Source organism: Carassius gibelio, chromosome B3 (genome assembly GCF_023724105.1).
Source record: "Carassius gibelio isolate Cgi1373 ecotype wild population from Czech Republic chromosome B3, carGib1.2-hapl.c, whole genome shotgun sequence".
Lineage (NCBI taxonomy): Eukaryota > Metazoa > Chordata > Actinopteri > Cypriniformes > Cyprinidae > Carassius > Carassius gibelio.
This window is the reverse complement of record NC_068398.1, coordinates 34,491,944-34,508,716: the sequence shown is the minus strand read 5'-3', so window position 1 is coordinate 34,508,716 and position 16,773 is coordinate 34,491,944. Positions and strand designations below refer to the sequence as shown.

The window sequence follows — 16,773 nt, the reverse complement described above, 5'->3', positions numbered from 1 at the left end:
TTAAATCATGGAATTTCATTAATAAGAATCAGAAATAATTTACTTGTAATTATGGGATCTTACCAAAATAATGAGAATCACATGAAATCAAGTAAAATAAAATAAAATACGACTTCAAATGATAATTTGGGGTAAATCGTTCAATTATCATAATTATAACATAATTATCATAACAAAGTAAAAATCCTAACTGTCCTAAAGTAGACTTCATTTCATTTTCATTTGTAATTGTATTTTGCTCTTTTGATTTTGTTTTGAAATATGAGCCAGATAGATAATAATAATAAAACAAAACACTGTGAGCAGTTTGATGTGGATGAAGGAGCTCATACGGTGTTTATGGGTCTCCAGTTCGTGTGTGTGTCTGGTATTCACCAAATTATGTGGATCAAATGTCCTCACCAATATATTTCTACCATTAAATTTTAACCTTGTTGGGACATTTTTGGAAACAACACCATTAGGAAACAAGCTAATATATCACATAATGAAGTGCTTTGGAAATCCGGAAGTTTTGTGTAAGGGGTAGGTTTAGGTCTAGGGTTAGGGTAAGAGGATAGAAAATACACTTTGTACAGTAGAAAAACCCCAAACACCTGTGGAATGTCCTCATAAAAAAGGAAACCAGTGTGTGAGTGTGTGTTTGTGTGTCCCTCAGTATCTGTACACGTGGTACGTGCTGATCCATGAGGATGAGAACACCCAGGCTGGGAATCTCTTCAGGAACGACTCGAGCGGCTCCGAACGGCCGTCTGAACCAGATAAATAATGAGCGGAGATGATCAGAGAGATCAAGCCCTCATCAGGAGACTCCTCTGAGGACTTGAGCATCTGAAAACCAGAAAACACAATAAACACTGTGGTGCTCCTCAGGTTAAATATGTGGTTCTGGAGTTCAAACTCACCCAGATCTCAATCCAGAAGGTCCAGGATATTGCGTTGAGGCCGTGAGTATAAAATATGAAACCCCTTCCAATTTGGGGCACCATCTCGCCGCTGAAAGACCAGCCAGTCAGAAACGCTTCAGCGTGAGGACGCAGATACAGAGACATGTGACTCGGACCTGAGTGAGAACAACAGCTGTTCAAAACCATTAATAAACACAAAGAGTGTGTTTGTTACTCTGAACTAAACCAGTCAAACACACTGGATCACTGAATGCTGCTGATTATTGCATTTTGTTCTCTAAAGCCAAGTTTGATTGCTGGACTATGTGTAACTTTTTATTACAGAATACCTGCTAACCTAAATGTCTGTTGCTGTTTAAACAAGTGTGACATACAGACAGACAGAGAGATGCATCAAATTAATAAAATGTGCTATATAAACAAACATTTGTATAGATGTATATAATAAATTGAGGTTATGGTCTGGACTATAGTTTCTGGAATATGTCTTCTGACTCAGATGTTTTAGAAACGTTTACATACTTAATTTTTAAAGGTTAAAGAACTTTTCATGCTAGAAAAAGAATAATCACTGTAATGATCCAATCGTAGATTCATAAGTGTTTATCCTTTAAAATTCTAACTGTGATTTTGTGTTATTTGTTTGTTTGTTTCTTTGGCCAGTCAGTGTATACAGTTTTAAAATTGTTTGTATTTTTGTATAGTTTTATCATTTAAACAAATTTAGCAAAAGTCATTATTATATATAATTAAAATTCAGCAGAGATAGTCCCCATTAGGATCATGTTAAAATGAGGCTGGACTCTCACCTTTGACCTCAAAGCTCATTTTGACAGTTCCCCCTTGAGTCTGCTGTCTGGATAAGAGCTGGACCTCCAGCGGAGCTTTAGGAGAGACTTCAGGAGCCGGAACATACCAGCTCTTCCTGAAACAATGAGAGAAAAACATCATCAAGTTCAGTGGGTGGCTCAGTTATACATGAACTCCATCATTCTCAGGAACTGGAGCATGGGGAACCTTGGGAAGCCGTAGTAGGGCAGCCAGTCCTGACAATGTGTGCTGATGCTGTCGTTGATCTGTGGGATGTGTGGAGTGATGTGCTGCATGCCAGTGTAATCCAGATTGCTGATACAGAAGCCAGAGTCGGAGCTCTGCAGTGATCCGTTCAGTGTGTGGAAGCTGCGAGTGATGTGCTGGAAACACACCCACACACACACACACACACACACACACACACACACACACACACATCTGACTGATGAAGGCTGAACTCACAATTCATACAATAATTCATCAGATTTAGACTCATTTTGCTGAAGAATTCTTCTAAACTGCTTTACAGCTGCTGTATGTAAGATTTTGACGCTACTAAAGCATAAAAATACCATAATATATTTGCAGATGTTTAAGAAACACACAAAATTAACATACTTGTTTAAATGAAAAACAATGCTACAGTCAGTTATTCTCCTTTGAAAATGTGCGTTCCAGGCCAGAATATCAGTGTTTTTGGTTTGTGAAACCCACCCACTGCCAGTTTACCCAATTGTATTTCGGCACACTGAGTTGGCAGTAGGCGGAAAACAGCGAATATAATTTCAGGCATTGTCAAGTGCGCTCATTCCTGTTTGTATTGTCAATCTGGCAACCTGCATGTGAGTCAAGTCTGGGGAGGAGGGGCTGGGTGGAAAAAAAACCCTCTCCAATATCTAGCATTTTGACTGCATTACCTAGTTCAACCACCCGATGTACATCCTACATACAGCAACTTTAAGAAATAATAAGTTTCATGTTTGTGGTTCTTATAGCATCTGCTCGATTAGTCCTCTAACACAGTGATATTGTTTTGTATAATTGAGATTTTTACAGTAAATTATGTATTTAGAAATTTTAAGTTTAATTTTTATACTGTTCCATTTTAATTTCTGTATTTTTTTATATTTTATTGTGTTTATCACTTGAATGAAGACACATTGTTATCAGAGGTGTAGTGGTAAAAAAATAGGTGGGTAAACTATAAATTCTGGGTGACCACATCGTGGTCATGGTAAGGTGGGCCACTGCCTACCGGTGTATGTGTATCATGATGACATCGCTATAGGCTATCATTTGATATTACTAGCAAGGGTATCACTGGTTGGTCCCTCATATAGGTCACACAATCACTATTCAATTCATACATTAATCTAAGTTCTTGTTAAAGAGACTCAAGAAGGAATAATAAGGTTGAAATCTATAAAGTTTACTAAATGAAAAATCAGAGAGAACAATTTTTTTAAGAGGAATAGAGAGGGCTTATATCCAGGGGTTCCAATGCAATGCACTTATACGTAATGACTAGGGATTTGGGATTATTTTCATTGTCGATTAATCTGTTGAATATTTTCTCAATTAATCGGTTAGTTGTTTGGTCTATAATATGTCAGAAAAATGTGGACCAGTGTTTCCCCAAATGCCCAGGAATGGTCCTCAAATGGTCCTCTCGTTTTGTCCACAACTCAAAGATATTCAGTTGTCTGTCACAGAGGAGAGAAGACACTAGTCTAGAACATATTCACATTTAACAAGCTGGAATAATTTTTTTTTTTTACTTTTGTCTTTCATATATTTTTAATCAATGACACAGACTGCTATGACACAGACAGCTTCATTGCAGAAGGACATCCTTTTGGTCACGTGGGTTCACGTGAGATGATTGACAGCTTTACAAACTAATGATATTGCACTGATCGATGTCATAGCTGACGCGTATCAATAAGAGGAGAGTAATCGTTAGCTCTGTTAGCTGTTTTAGCTCTTCAGATTACATAAATCAGTGTAAAATGAATAGAAATGTTATTCTGTATGACGAAATATTTTACAAACATGTCATAAAATTATTATCTCTTCAAATGTGCGTACCATTGGACTATAGCCCTGGCGGATCGTGGATATTGTATGTATACGGACACAAAGTCTCAGAGAGTGATTTGTTCATTTTGTGTTGACTGCATATGCGGATTACACAACATATGGGTTCTGAATCGACAGGTGAGGTCCGAGTTTTTATTGTTCCAGTCAGTCCCATAGAGACAGGAAGAGAAAAGATTAGTTCATTTTGCTGAACGAGACTCAAAGATCCGAGTCAGTAAAATGATCCGAACTTCCCACTACTACTGGCAACACCGCAAGCAATTGGTCAACACTGACAAATTGCAGCGCAATATGAAACACTTCATCTTTAACAACAAACAACCTATGAAACTAATAATGAACAATATGAAACTAAAAGACATAAGTTTAATTTAAAATGTCATAGGAACTGTAGGCTATTTAGAGGTGGATAAACTCAATTTAGAGGTGGATAAACGCACTTTCGAGGTGGGTAAATGCTATTTCCGAATTTTGGGAGGTGCGTAAATGGCGTTTACATATGTTTAGCCTCCACTACATCCCTGATTGTTATTTCATGTTAGTTAATGCATAACTAATATTAATAAATAATACCTTATTGTAAAGCATTACCATTTTTATAAATGCTTTATATCAGTTTTAGTTACTAGTGCATCATGTTAAAGATAATGAAAACTAAATGCTTAGAATATATACAAAAACGTATACAATGTGCTTATTTAAAGGTGCCATATGCAAAAATTGAGGTAAAAATATCCATAACATGACCTACACGCATCAAAAGAATGAGAAGAAATAAGGGCGATGATGTCATAAAAAAATGTCAAGTTATAGTGCTGCAGAGATATCAACCTTAATTAGCATGAGCATTACTAGCCCCGGCCCGACAGGTGTCGTAATACCAGTTTCGGCCATGGGAGGCGGTATGTGGGCAACATAACCACCAGCCAACCTGCAATACACGAATAACTCGCACGGCTTGTGGGCATGCCTGAACCTGATGTCAATCATGTGGAAAGTACAGCCCACTACTTCATATCAGTTCAGGGAAGAGAGCGTCACCCGCTACAGGGAAACAACCGCGCTCGGAATCACAAATCAAATCCGATAAGAAAAGGAGCCGAACCAAAGTAAACATTGGCACTGCTTTTAATCGCTGGAGACAACTGATGGACCTGAAAGAAATGAGGTTTGACTCCGAACTTGCAACATTTCTTTTGGATTGGTAAGTTAGACACTGTAAGTATTTCGCTAGAAGTTTGTTTTATACGTTTGTGTATTTGTTTTCGGGAAGTTATAACATAGAAATGTATCGAAGGCTGTTCGATAAACGTGCTAATGTTAGCGATGGCTAACCGTAGCTTTGTTTGATAATTAGCTAGCTATAACTTAACGTTACCCATTTTATTATATAGGGCTGTGCATGTCTTTACTCATGTACATCTCATCAGTAAAGACGCTCCTGTAATTAGAAGTATATCTCCAGCACGTGTGTTCAGATCAGGGTTGCCAGGTTTTCACAACAAATCCTGCCCAGTTGCTTCTCAAAACTAGCCCAATCCCGCTTCCAGAAGGTTTCCTTTTAGCAGGGTTGCCTTGGTATAATTCGCATTTTAGGGGCTAAATATCACGTTATTTGTATTGGGGTCGCTGTGACCCGCGGACATGAAAAACAACCACCACAGACTTGGCAACACTGGTTGGCATTTACTACACAGAGCCGTAATTCACTGACAATCTACACAAAATCGATGTTAAAATCGCAGGTGATTCTTTGTCGATTTTGAAAGCGATTTTGTGTTAGTTGTCGGTAGACTACGGCTCTGTCTAGTAACTGCCGCTCCACCTGAACCAGTGTTGCCAAGTGTGCGGTTGTTTTTCATGTCCGCGGTTTGAAGCAATACCAATAACGTGATATTTAGCCCCTAAAATGCTAATTTTACCAGGGAAACCCTTCCCAAAAATGTATATTTTAACCCGGGAAGCAATTTTTATCGGGGAACCTCCCGGAAACGCGATTGGGCTAGTTTTGGACTATTTTTAAGAAGCAACTGGGCAGGATTTGTTGTGAAAACCTGGCAACCCTGATCTGAACGTACATGCTGGAGATATACTTCTAACTACAGGAGCGTCTTTACTGATGAGAGGTGCATGAAGATCGCATTAGATTTTTTGCACGGCCCTATTATTATATCATAACTAACCTGCTCTATCTAGTCTGTTGGTCTCCGTGTCCTCTTTGCTTTGTGGTTTTTCTGAGCGTGAAACAATTTATGTGTGGCGTGAAAGCGTGTGAAAAGAGTCAATTGCGTGTCTCACGGTGAATGCTTGAGAGTTGGCACATAGAAGACAGGTTCATTATTGCTATTTAGCTTTTGTATTAATCTATGATGTGTCCCTGTTTGCGTACAGGGACATAAAAAATAAATTAAAATTGATACGTGGACCAAGGTGTCTGAGATTGTTCATTTTAAGTGAAGGATCCTAATATTTCGTCCACAACAATATTTAATGAGGTTAACTTAGAACTCCTTGTGGTTAGTCTGCACGAGATCAACAAGCTTGTTTGCTCTGCGGCCGCTTTAAATACAAAATAAGCATTCGATCTACGTTAGAGCATCTGAGCACTCACAAATCTTTCTGCAGCGTCGCGAGCAGAGCGGCAAGAGGGATTTTTGACACTCTAGACGCCGGCGTTGTAAACGCACAGTTAGGCTTCGGCTATGGCTGTAGTGTTGTTGTGAAAGTAGGGGCGGAGCATAGAGACTATGCCGTTTCTCGTTTGTTACTCTAGAGTAGACCAATTCACTTTATTGAGGCATACTGCCCCCATCTGGTATGGAATGTGGAGTAAGACTTGATTTTTTTTGCCAAACATTACAGATGGCACCTTTAAAGTAAAGAGAATATTTTATGGTATCAGTAAAGTGAAAAACCCTGTGGTAAAGATGAATCCGTGACAGCTGTACCTGGACAAAGACACGTTTGGGTCGTGGGCTGGATGGGTCGGCAGAATACGGGAAGAACAGACCACAGCTGACCAGAACAAACATCAGCGTGAACACTGACCCCAGAACAGCCAAGACCCGCTTCGTACTTTGGGACAGATAGATGAAGTGAATCTGGAGAGAAGGAAAAACAGACAATGAGTGGAATAAGATGATTTAGGCCCAATCCCAATTCTACCCCTTAGCCCATCCCCTTTCCCCTACCCCTCTGTTTTACGCGTTCACGTGAAGGGGTAGGGGTGTCTCAATTCTCTTTTGGTTGGAGGGGTAGGGGTAAGGGGAAGGGCCAGATAGCCCTTCAAACTAATTTTTCGAGACCACACTTCAAACGAAGGGGTATGAAGCTTTTTTGGCATAAATGAAGAATGTCAATGTCATGTTAATCAAAGAAATATTTGTAAAAAATCGCTAATATTTGCTAACGTCATATGGCGTGTGACGGGATAGTAGTGGTGTCCCAATCTTTAGGGGAATATTTTCTCCCCTACCCCTTGACACTATTGCCGCGTTTCCACCGAAATTACCCGGAACATTTTTACCAGGAACTTTTTTTCCCAGGAACTTTTTTCCCCCCAGACCTGTTGCTTTCTGCGTTTCCACGGCGGTGTAAAGTACCGGGAAGATTAGGCAAATGACTGGTGACGTAAGTCCGCGCGCGTTTCTCAATACAAAGTACAGCTGATAAAAAAAAAAAAAGTACGCTGATTTTGGACGTGCATCATCGGTAGTTAATTCAGACTTTGTGCATTCGACTGGGGAGTGTGATGTCCGCAGCAGCGCAAGTCCGGTAAATCTATAAACAGCAGTGTAACTATATACTATATATATATATTATACTTGATAACTTCAGTCAGCTCGTCTTGGCTACTGCAATTTTCCCTACTGTATATTTACAATAAAACGAAATAGGATATCAAATATCACTGCCTCCTTTGGTTTTCATTTAAGCATAATAACAGCTGCAAAAATATACTTAGTTCAGGGATATGTGTATATGCAGCCATTACAATGAAACGAAATATTATATAAATTTGCCTTTTTTATTTTCATTTTAACATATAGATAAATTGAATACAGACCAAAGAAAACCTGTTAGATTTACTCCGCAGCTGAATTATATTTTATGTTTAACCACTAAAGACACATCAGAGCCAGAGGCACATATCAGAAGGTCTATCCAATGTGAGGCTGCTTCTCGGCGGATACATGAGGACTGAGCTCCCGCTGATCGAGTGGAGCTCACCGTCTCTGAGATCGGCGAAACACATTTTTAAATAGGCGCTGTCTTTATAAATAAACCACAGATTTGAGTTTTAAACAACTACATTCTCGCCTGAAATACTTTTAAAATTACATTTTTATGACACAATAACAGTAATATTTGAAAATGATCCGAATAAATGGTGTTTGAACTCAACCAATGCTGCGTGAACTCAGATGGCTTTGGCTACAGCAATTTCCCCTCAGTATATTTACAATAACACAAAATAGGATATAAAATACCACTGCCTCCTTTCGTTTTCATTTAAACATAATAACAGCTGCAGAAATGTACTAGTTCAGGGATATGTGTAACGTTATATACAGCCATTACAAACGAAATATAATATAGACTTGCCTTTTTATTTTCATTTTAACATATAGATAAATTGAATACAGACCAAATAGAAAACCTGTTAGATTTACCCCGCAGCTGAATTATATTTTATGTTTAACCACTAAAGAGACATCAGAGCCAGCGGCACATATCAGAAGGTCTATCCAATGTGATGCTGCTTCTCGGCGGATAGATGATCACTGAGCTCCCGCTGATTGCGTGAAGCTCACCGTCTCAGAGATCGGCAAAACACATTTTTAAATAGGCGCTGTCTTTATAAATAAACAACATATTTGAGTTTTAAACAACTACATTCTCGCCTGAAATACTTTTAAAATTACATTTCATGACACAATAACTGTAATATTTTGAAAATGTTGATCCGAATAAATGGTGGTTGAACTCAACCAATGCTGCGTGAACTCAACCAATCAGAATGTTTAGCGCCAAAGTCCCGCCCCCGAAAGTTCCGGAACTCTGAAAAAGTACCACATCGCCAGCAGGGACTTTCTGAGGGGCATTTTTTTACCCAGAACTTTATTTAGTTCCTGGTTCCTGCGGTGGAAACACACCAAGTACCAGGCCAAAGTCCCTAGTTCCTGGGTAAAGTTCCTGCGGTGGAAACGCGGCTTATGTTTCAAGGGACAAGGGGAAGGGGTAGGCGGAGGGGTAGGGGAAGGGGAAGGGGAAGGGGAAGGGGTATAAAATAGAATTGTGATAGGGCCAAAGATGTTGTCGGTAAAGTCAGCAGAGAGCAATGAGATTTCAACACAAAGGTAAATTAATGAATTAAATGTACTTAATTATTCAATAAATCAATGTTGTTGCAAATATTAATGTACTTTTTATCAATGTGTCAGTGTTTTATTCGCAATAACAACAAAGTGACAAAACCCTACTGAACATCACTGTATGTATGTATGAGTGTGTGTGTTTGTGTGTGTGACAAGGCCAACAGTGGATTAAAAGAATTCAGTTTAATCACTGTTTGATATTAATGTGCTGTTTCAATTGATACACACACACATACACGCATAACTCGCACACAGAGATCATGCTGTGCACACACAGAAACATTCAGGAGCTCAGAAACGTATCTGCCCCAATATTGAAACTGCACGTGCATCTGTAGACTAGCACAATTAGATCTAACACTTTAATTGTATTTGTAGATCCTAACAGGCTGTGTGACTATTATGAATGATTATTTAAAAATGTACGTCGTTATGCAGTTTTCCCTATTGCTTGTGTGCCAGTGATTATCCCTCTGTGTGCAACAGGTTGCTGACCACAACCTCTCATTCAACTTGAACTTGAATTAGGATGTTTGCATTTTAATGTTTAAATTTAAAGGTTTCAATTTTGAATATTTGACTCTGATTAGGGGACTACCTATTATTGGCCTGACCTATACACTACAAGTGTTTTTATGATTATCTGTATCTGACATTTTCAACACCAATTCACTGATAAAATAATTCTGTGGCCGAAAGCAATCTCTGCCCACTGCCCATCTGTTTTGTTGGGAGTCAATGAGGAATTCAGTCTCACTCCAAAAGCACTTGTTAACTGGAGCTGCTTCAGTGATCAGCATCAACAACATGTATGTTAGACCCTATACCATCTAAGCTCCTAAAGGAGGTGCTTCCAGAAGTCATAGATCCTCTTCTGACTATTGACTTATTAATTCCTCATTGTCATTAGGATATGTCCCCAAAACCTTCAAACTGGCTGTTATTAAGCCTCCCATCAAAAAAACTCAACTTGACCCCAAAGAACTAGTTAATTATAGACCAATCTCGAATCTCCCTTTTCTGTCCAAGATACTAGAAAAGGTGGTATCCTCACAATAATATTCCTTCTTAGAGAAAAATGGTATATGAGAGGATTTCCAGTCAGGATTTAGACCGTATCATAGTACTGAGACTGCTCTCCTTAGAGTTACAAATGATCTGCTCTTGTCATCTGATCATGGGTGTATCTCTCTATTAGTTTTATTGGATCTTAGTGCTGCGTTTGACACAATTGACCAAAACATTCTTTTGCATAGACTTGAACACTTTGTTGGCATCAGTGGAAGTGCATTAGCATGGTTTAAATCGTACTTATATGACCGCCATCAGTTCGTAGCAGTGAATGAAGATGTATCATATCAATCACAAGTGCAGTATGGAGTACCTCAAGGCTCAGTACTAGGGCCGCTACTCTTCACATTTTATATGTTACTTTGGGAGATGGGTGAAACACACCAATTTGAAAAACTAATGGAATGCATAGTTGATATAAAAAACTGGATGACGAGTAATTTCTTACTGCTAAATTCTGAAAAAACAGAGGTGTTAATTATAGGACCTAAAAACTCCGCTTGTAATAACCTAGAACACTAAGACTTGATGGTTGCTCTGTCAATTCTTCGTCATCAGTTAGGAACCTAGGTGTGCTATTTGATCGCAATCTTTCCTTAGAAAGCCACATTTCTAGCATTTGTAAAACTGCATTTTTCCATCTCAAAAATATATCTAAATTACAGCCTATGCTCTCAATGTCAAATGCAGAAATGTTAATCCATGCATTTAGGACCTCAAGGTTAGATTATTGTAATGCTTTATTGGGTGGTTGTTCTGCACGCTTAGTAAACAAACTACAGCTAGTCCAAAATGCAGCATCAAGAGTTCTTACTAGAACCAGGAAGTATGACCATATTATCCCGGTCCTGTCAACGCTGCACTGGCTCCCTATCAAACATCGTATAGATTTTAAAATATTGCTTATTACTTATAAAGCCCTGAATGGTTTTGCACCTCAGTATTTGAATGAGCTCCTTTTACATTATAATCCTCTACGTCCGCTACGTTCTCAAAACTCAGGCAATTTGATAATACCTAGAATATCAAAATCAACTGCGCGGCAGATACTTTTCCTATTTGGCGCCTAAACTCTGGAATAACCTACCTAACATTGTTCGGGAGGCAGACACACTCTTGCAGTTTAAATCTAGATTAAAGACCCATCTCTTTAACCTGGCTTACATTACATTACATTTACATTTTACATTTATTCATTTAGCAGACGCTTTTATCCAAAGCGACTTACAGATGAAGACAGTGGAAGCAATCGAAAACAACAAAAAGAGAAATGATTTATAAGTGCTATAACAAGTCTCAGTTAGGTTAACACAGTACACGTATCATTTTAAATAATATAATAAATAAAAAGAAAACAGATAGAATAAAAAATAAAAAATAAAAGAATAGAGCAAGCTAGTTAGAGGTCTTTACACATACACACACACATACATATACAATTGCATAATAAATGAAAAGAAAATAGAATACAAAAAGATTATAAAGGTAGTTAGATTTTTTTAAAGAATAGAATTAGAATAGTGAGTGTTAAAGTTAGAGGGTCAAATCAAGATGGAAGAGATGTGTTTTAATCCGATTCTTGAAGATGGCTAAGGACTCAGCTGCTCGGATTGAGTTGGGGAGTTCATTCCACCAGGAGGGAACATTTAATTTAAAAGTCCGTAAAAGTGACTTTGTACTTCTTTGGGATGGCACAATCAAGCGATGTTCACTTGCAGAACGCAAGCTTCTAGAGGGCACATAAGTCTGAAGTAACAAATTTAGGTAAATTGGTGCAGAGCCAGTGGCAGTTTTGTAGGCAAACATCAATGCCTTGAATTTTATGCGAGCAGCTATTGGAAGCCAGTGCAAATTGATAAACAGAGGTGTGGCGTGTATTCTTTTTGGCTCATTAAAAATTAATCTTGCTGCCGCGTTCTGAATTAATTGTAAAGGTTTGATAGAATTGGCTGGAAGACCTGCCAAGAGGGCATTGCAATAGTCCAGCCTGGACAGAACAAGAGCTTGAAAAAGGAGTTGTGCAGCATGTTCTGAAAGAAAGGGCTTGATCTTCTTGATGTTGAAAAATGAGTGCTTACACATAACATACTAATATGCTTTTAATATCTAAATCCGTTAAAGGATTTTTAGGCTGCATTAATTAGGTAAACCGGAACCGGAAACACTTCCCATAACACCCTATGTACTTGCTACATCATTAGAAGAATGGCATCTACACTAATATTTGTCTGTTTCTCTCTTATTCCGAGGTCACCGTAGCCACCAGATGCAGTCTGTATCCAGATCAGAGGGTCACTGCAGTCACCCGGATCCAGTACGTATCCAGATCAGATGGTGGATCAGCACCCAGAAAGGACCTCTACATCCCTGAAAGGCAGCGGAGACCAGGACAACTAGAGCCCCAGATACAGATCCCCTGTAAAGACCTTTTCTCAGAGGACCACCAGGACAAGACCACAGAAAACAGATGATTCTTCTGCACAATCCGTTTTTGCTGCAGCCTGGAATTGAACTACTGGTTTCGTCTGAGGAGAACTGGCCCCTCAACTGAGCCTGGTTTCTCCCAAGGTTTTTTTCTCTATTCTGTCACCGATGGAGTTTCGGCTCCTTGCCGCTGTCGCCTCTGGCTTGCTTAGTTGGGGTCACTTCATCTACAGCGATATCATTGACTTGATTGCAAATAAATGCACAGACACTATTTAACTGAACAGAGATGACATCACTGAATTCAATGATGAACTGTTTAACTGGAGTGCATGTGATCATGGTCTTGTTATTTAGGAGCGGAACATGCAGGGCTCGAGGGGGCTGATTGTGCATCGTGCTCCCATCAGGCACAAATGGAGTGTGTCTCTGTTTGCAGTCTCTACGGCTCCTGTCCCCCTGTTGCAGAGCCACGGCGGCGAATGGGATCACGGGGATCACATATGAATTTAGCGCTCTCTCTCTCGCTCGAGGTTCGGAGACCTGCACTGCGGTCTCTTCCCACTTTGAGTGAGTTTATGCTGTAGCTATTTTCCTCCAAGAATTAGCAACGATGTATATAGGACATTTTAGATTTCTTGTTTTTCCCTTTCCCTTGCTATAATTAGGGGCGGGGAAGCACACGATTTATGAGTTGTTTGGGGCAGAGCACACACAGTCAGCACTTGATGGGGCTAAAATGCCCTAAAGTGTGGGACCTTGGATGTTTAGCTCTGCTCCCGCTGGCCTTTCTTCTTGAGAGAAGAAAGTCTTACCCATTTTAGAATCTAGTGGCTCGTGCGTTGCCAATAATATTGGGTGAATTGTTTTATCACGATTCTTTTTCGACAAAGCTCAAGTTCCTGAAGGGGAATGTCTCTAGGTTACTTATGTAACCATAGTTCCCCTAGGGAACGAGACGCTGCACCGTGTTGACATTTTTCTGACTTGCTTCAAAGTTTGGAAGAATTAATAAAAATATGGATTAGTATCTGTAAATATTAAGCCACAAAAATACTGTTTACATATTAATCCACCATGTACATGAGGACATAAATGCATGAAGAACATTTCCAGAATTGCTCCTATCTGAGTCATTTCATGAGTATTTGACAGTTTCATTTGAGTAAAACTATCATCATATTATTTAAGACTACAGAAATATAAATGTTCCCTCATGGCAACACATAAAAAAATAAGTTTGGGTTAGCATAAAGAAATTATCAGAAATATAATACTGTGGGGCAGTATGATATACATAATACAGGGTTTGATGTTTTCTATCGCTATGACAGATTTCCGTCAATTGAGGAAAAAAGATTTGCAACAACGAATCTAGTGAGTGATTCATGATACCCATTCATAAAGACTTGTTTCATTCCTGAATGAATCAGCCATTCAATTGAATGATTTTATCACTGAATAGTTCAGTGACTTGCCACCACCTGCTGGTGGTTTCAGTTTAATTTTTATGTATAATTGCAGTTATTTAAATAATTTAATATATCTGTATTCAAAATTTTATATTTAAAATATTAATCTCCACATGAATTTACTTGCAGTCATGCCACCCCTGAGCCTCATTAAACATCTGAAAAGGAACATACAAACCACTTGTGTTCTTTTGTGCTACCTCTGTAGTACAAATTGATTTTATTTTTTTTATTAATACTTATTTTATATGATTGGTAACTTATTTGTCTTATTCTGCTTCTTATTATATTCTTTTAAATATAAAATTTAAAAAGCTTATGAACATAAATTTTGAATTTGACAGATGAAAATTATGCCATTGCAGACGGATGCACAGAGGAAAACAGGAGTAAGAAGTTCAGCATGGGAGTACTACACTCAACCAACTCCAGGTAAGACAGTTTTTGCCTTGTTATTCTTAAATATACATTCATTTTCATTTTCACCAGACACATACAAACCCGATTCCAAAAAGGTTGGGACACTGTACAAATTGTGAGTAAAAAGGGCATGGAATCATTTACAAATCTCATAGACCTATATTATATTCACAATAGAATATAGATTACACTTCAAATTTCATGAGAGGTACACATTCCAAAAAAGTTGGGACAGGTAGCAATAAGAGGAAAAGTTCAATGTAACAGCTGGAGGACCAATTTGCAACTTATTAAGTCAATTGGCAACATGATTGCGTATAAAAAGTGCCTCTCAGAGTGGCAGTGGCTCTCAGAAGTCAAGATGGGCAGAGGATCACCAATTCCTCCAATGCTGTGTTGAAAAATAGTGGAGCAATATCAGAAAGGAGTTTCTCAGAGAAAAATGGCAAATAGTTTGAAGTTATCATCATCTACAGAGCATAATATCATCCAAAGATTAAGAGAATCTGGAATAATCTCTGTGCGTAAGGGTCTAGGCCGCTAAACCATACTGGATGCCCATGATCTCCGGGCCCTTAGACGGCTTAGACTCACATACAGGAATGCTACTGTAATGGAAATCACAACATGGGCTCAGGAATACTTCCAGAAAACATTGTCAGTGAAGACAATCCACCGTGCCATTCGCCGTTGCCGGCTGAAATGCTATAGTCCAAAAAAGAAGACATATCTAAACATGACGCAGAAGCGCAGGCGTTTTCTCAGGGGCCAGGCTCGTTTAAAAATGGACTGTGGCAAAGTGGAAAACTGTTCTGTGGTCAAACGAATCAAAATTTGAAGTTCTTTTTTGCAAAACCGGACTAAAGAGGACAAGTTGACAATTACAAGTTTTCATCAGCGCTCAGTTCAGAAGCCTGCATCATGGGGGTTGCATGAGTTACATGGGCAGCTTACACCTCTGGAAAGGCACCATCAATGCTGAAAGGTAAATCCAAGTTCTAGAACAACATATGCTCCCATCCAGCTGAAGGGAAGTCCTTGCATTTTCCAACATGAGAATGCCAGACCACATACTGCATCAATTACAACATCATAGCTGTGTAGAAGAAGGATCCGGGTACTGAAATGGCCAGCCTGCAGTCCAGATCTTTCACTCACATAAAACATTTGGCACATCATTAAGAAGGAGATGTGAAAAATAAGAACTAAGTTGAAAAATTAGAAGTCTGTATTACACAAGACAAGGAAAACATTCCTATTCCTAAACTTGAGCAACTTGTCTCCTCAGTCCCCAGACGTTTGCAGACTGTTATAAAAAGAAGCGGGGATGCCACACAGTGGTAAACATGGCCTTGTCCCAACTTTTTTGAGATGTGCTGATGCCATGAAATTTAAAATTAACTTATTTTTCCCTTAAAATTATACATTTTCTCAGTTTAAACATTTGATATGTCATCTATGTTGTATTCTGAATAAAATGTTGAAATTTTAAACTTCCACATCATTGCATTCTGTTTTTATTCACAATTTGTATAGTGTCCCAACTTTTGGAATCGGGTATGTGTATATATATATATATATATATATATATATGTGTGTGTGTCTGTGTGTGTGTGGGTGTGTACAGGTATATCATTTTAAAATATTTGTTATCGGTCTACTTGACCTGTAATAATTGGTTTTTTGCATTGGCCCTGATCGACCCCTAATTCTGAACGTTTTAATTGAATTGTTTGATATTTTACAGTTGATCTGTATGACTCACAAAGTAGGAAGACAGAATAATGGTTGCCAAGGTAACAAGTGATGCCAGGATGATGTCGGGTGGGATTTCGTCTTTGCTGCGGCCCTGAATCGGTGTAAAGACCACAAAAACCACCCGAATGAGGAACATGATGTAGACATACGGCACAGCAAGACCCATCAGGTACAGGATGGAGTACTGAAGAGATGCTCCTACAAACACACACACACACACACACACACACTTACACCGCATAAATGATGAGCACAAACCATGTGGCACTACATCATAAATGACCTCAGTCCAACTGCAACGGTCTGTTTGGACAGCAGAAAGGATCATTAGTGTGCACCTGCCCAGCCTTCAGTACTTGTACATATCCAGAGTGAAGAAATGGTTAGGTACTGTAACTTCATCATAGATCCATCTCACCCTGGACACTT

The 16,773-nt window shown here is 38.8% G+C and overlaps 1 protein-coding gene across 1 annotated transcript in view; it reads right to left on the bottom strand.

The window, feature by feature from the left end:
- Window positions 1-306: 306 nt before the first annotated feature.
- LOC127953349 (endoplasmic reticulum metallopeptidase 1) overlaps window positions 307-16,773 on the bottom strand; it is a 41,016-nt gene continuing 24,549 nt past the window's right edge. Inside the window, exons 10-15 of the mRNA XM_052552549.1 lie at window positions 16,352-16,542; window positions 6,770-6,922; window positions 1,926-2,101; window positions 1,718-1,833; window positions 906-1,063; window positions 307-831 (exon numbers count right to left, since the gene is read on the bottom strand). Of these exons, the coding sequence (XP_052408509.1) occupies window positions 655-831; window positions 906-1,063; window positions 1,718-1,833; window positions 1,926-2,101; window positions 6,770-6,922; window positions 16,352-16,542 (971 nt within the window). The 3' untranslated portion in view covers window positions 307-654. The remainder of the gene's footprint in view (window positions 832-905; window positions 1,064-1,717; window positions 1,834-1,925; window positions 2,102-6,769; window positions 6,923-16,351; window positions 16,543-16,773) is intronic.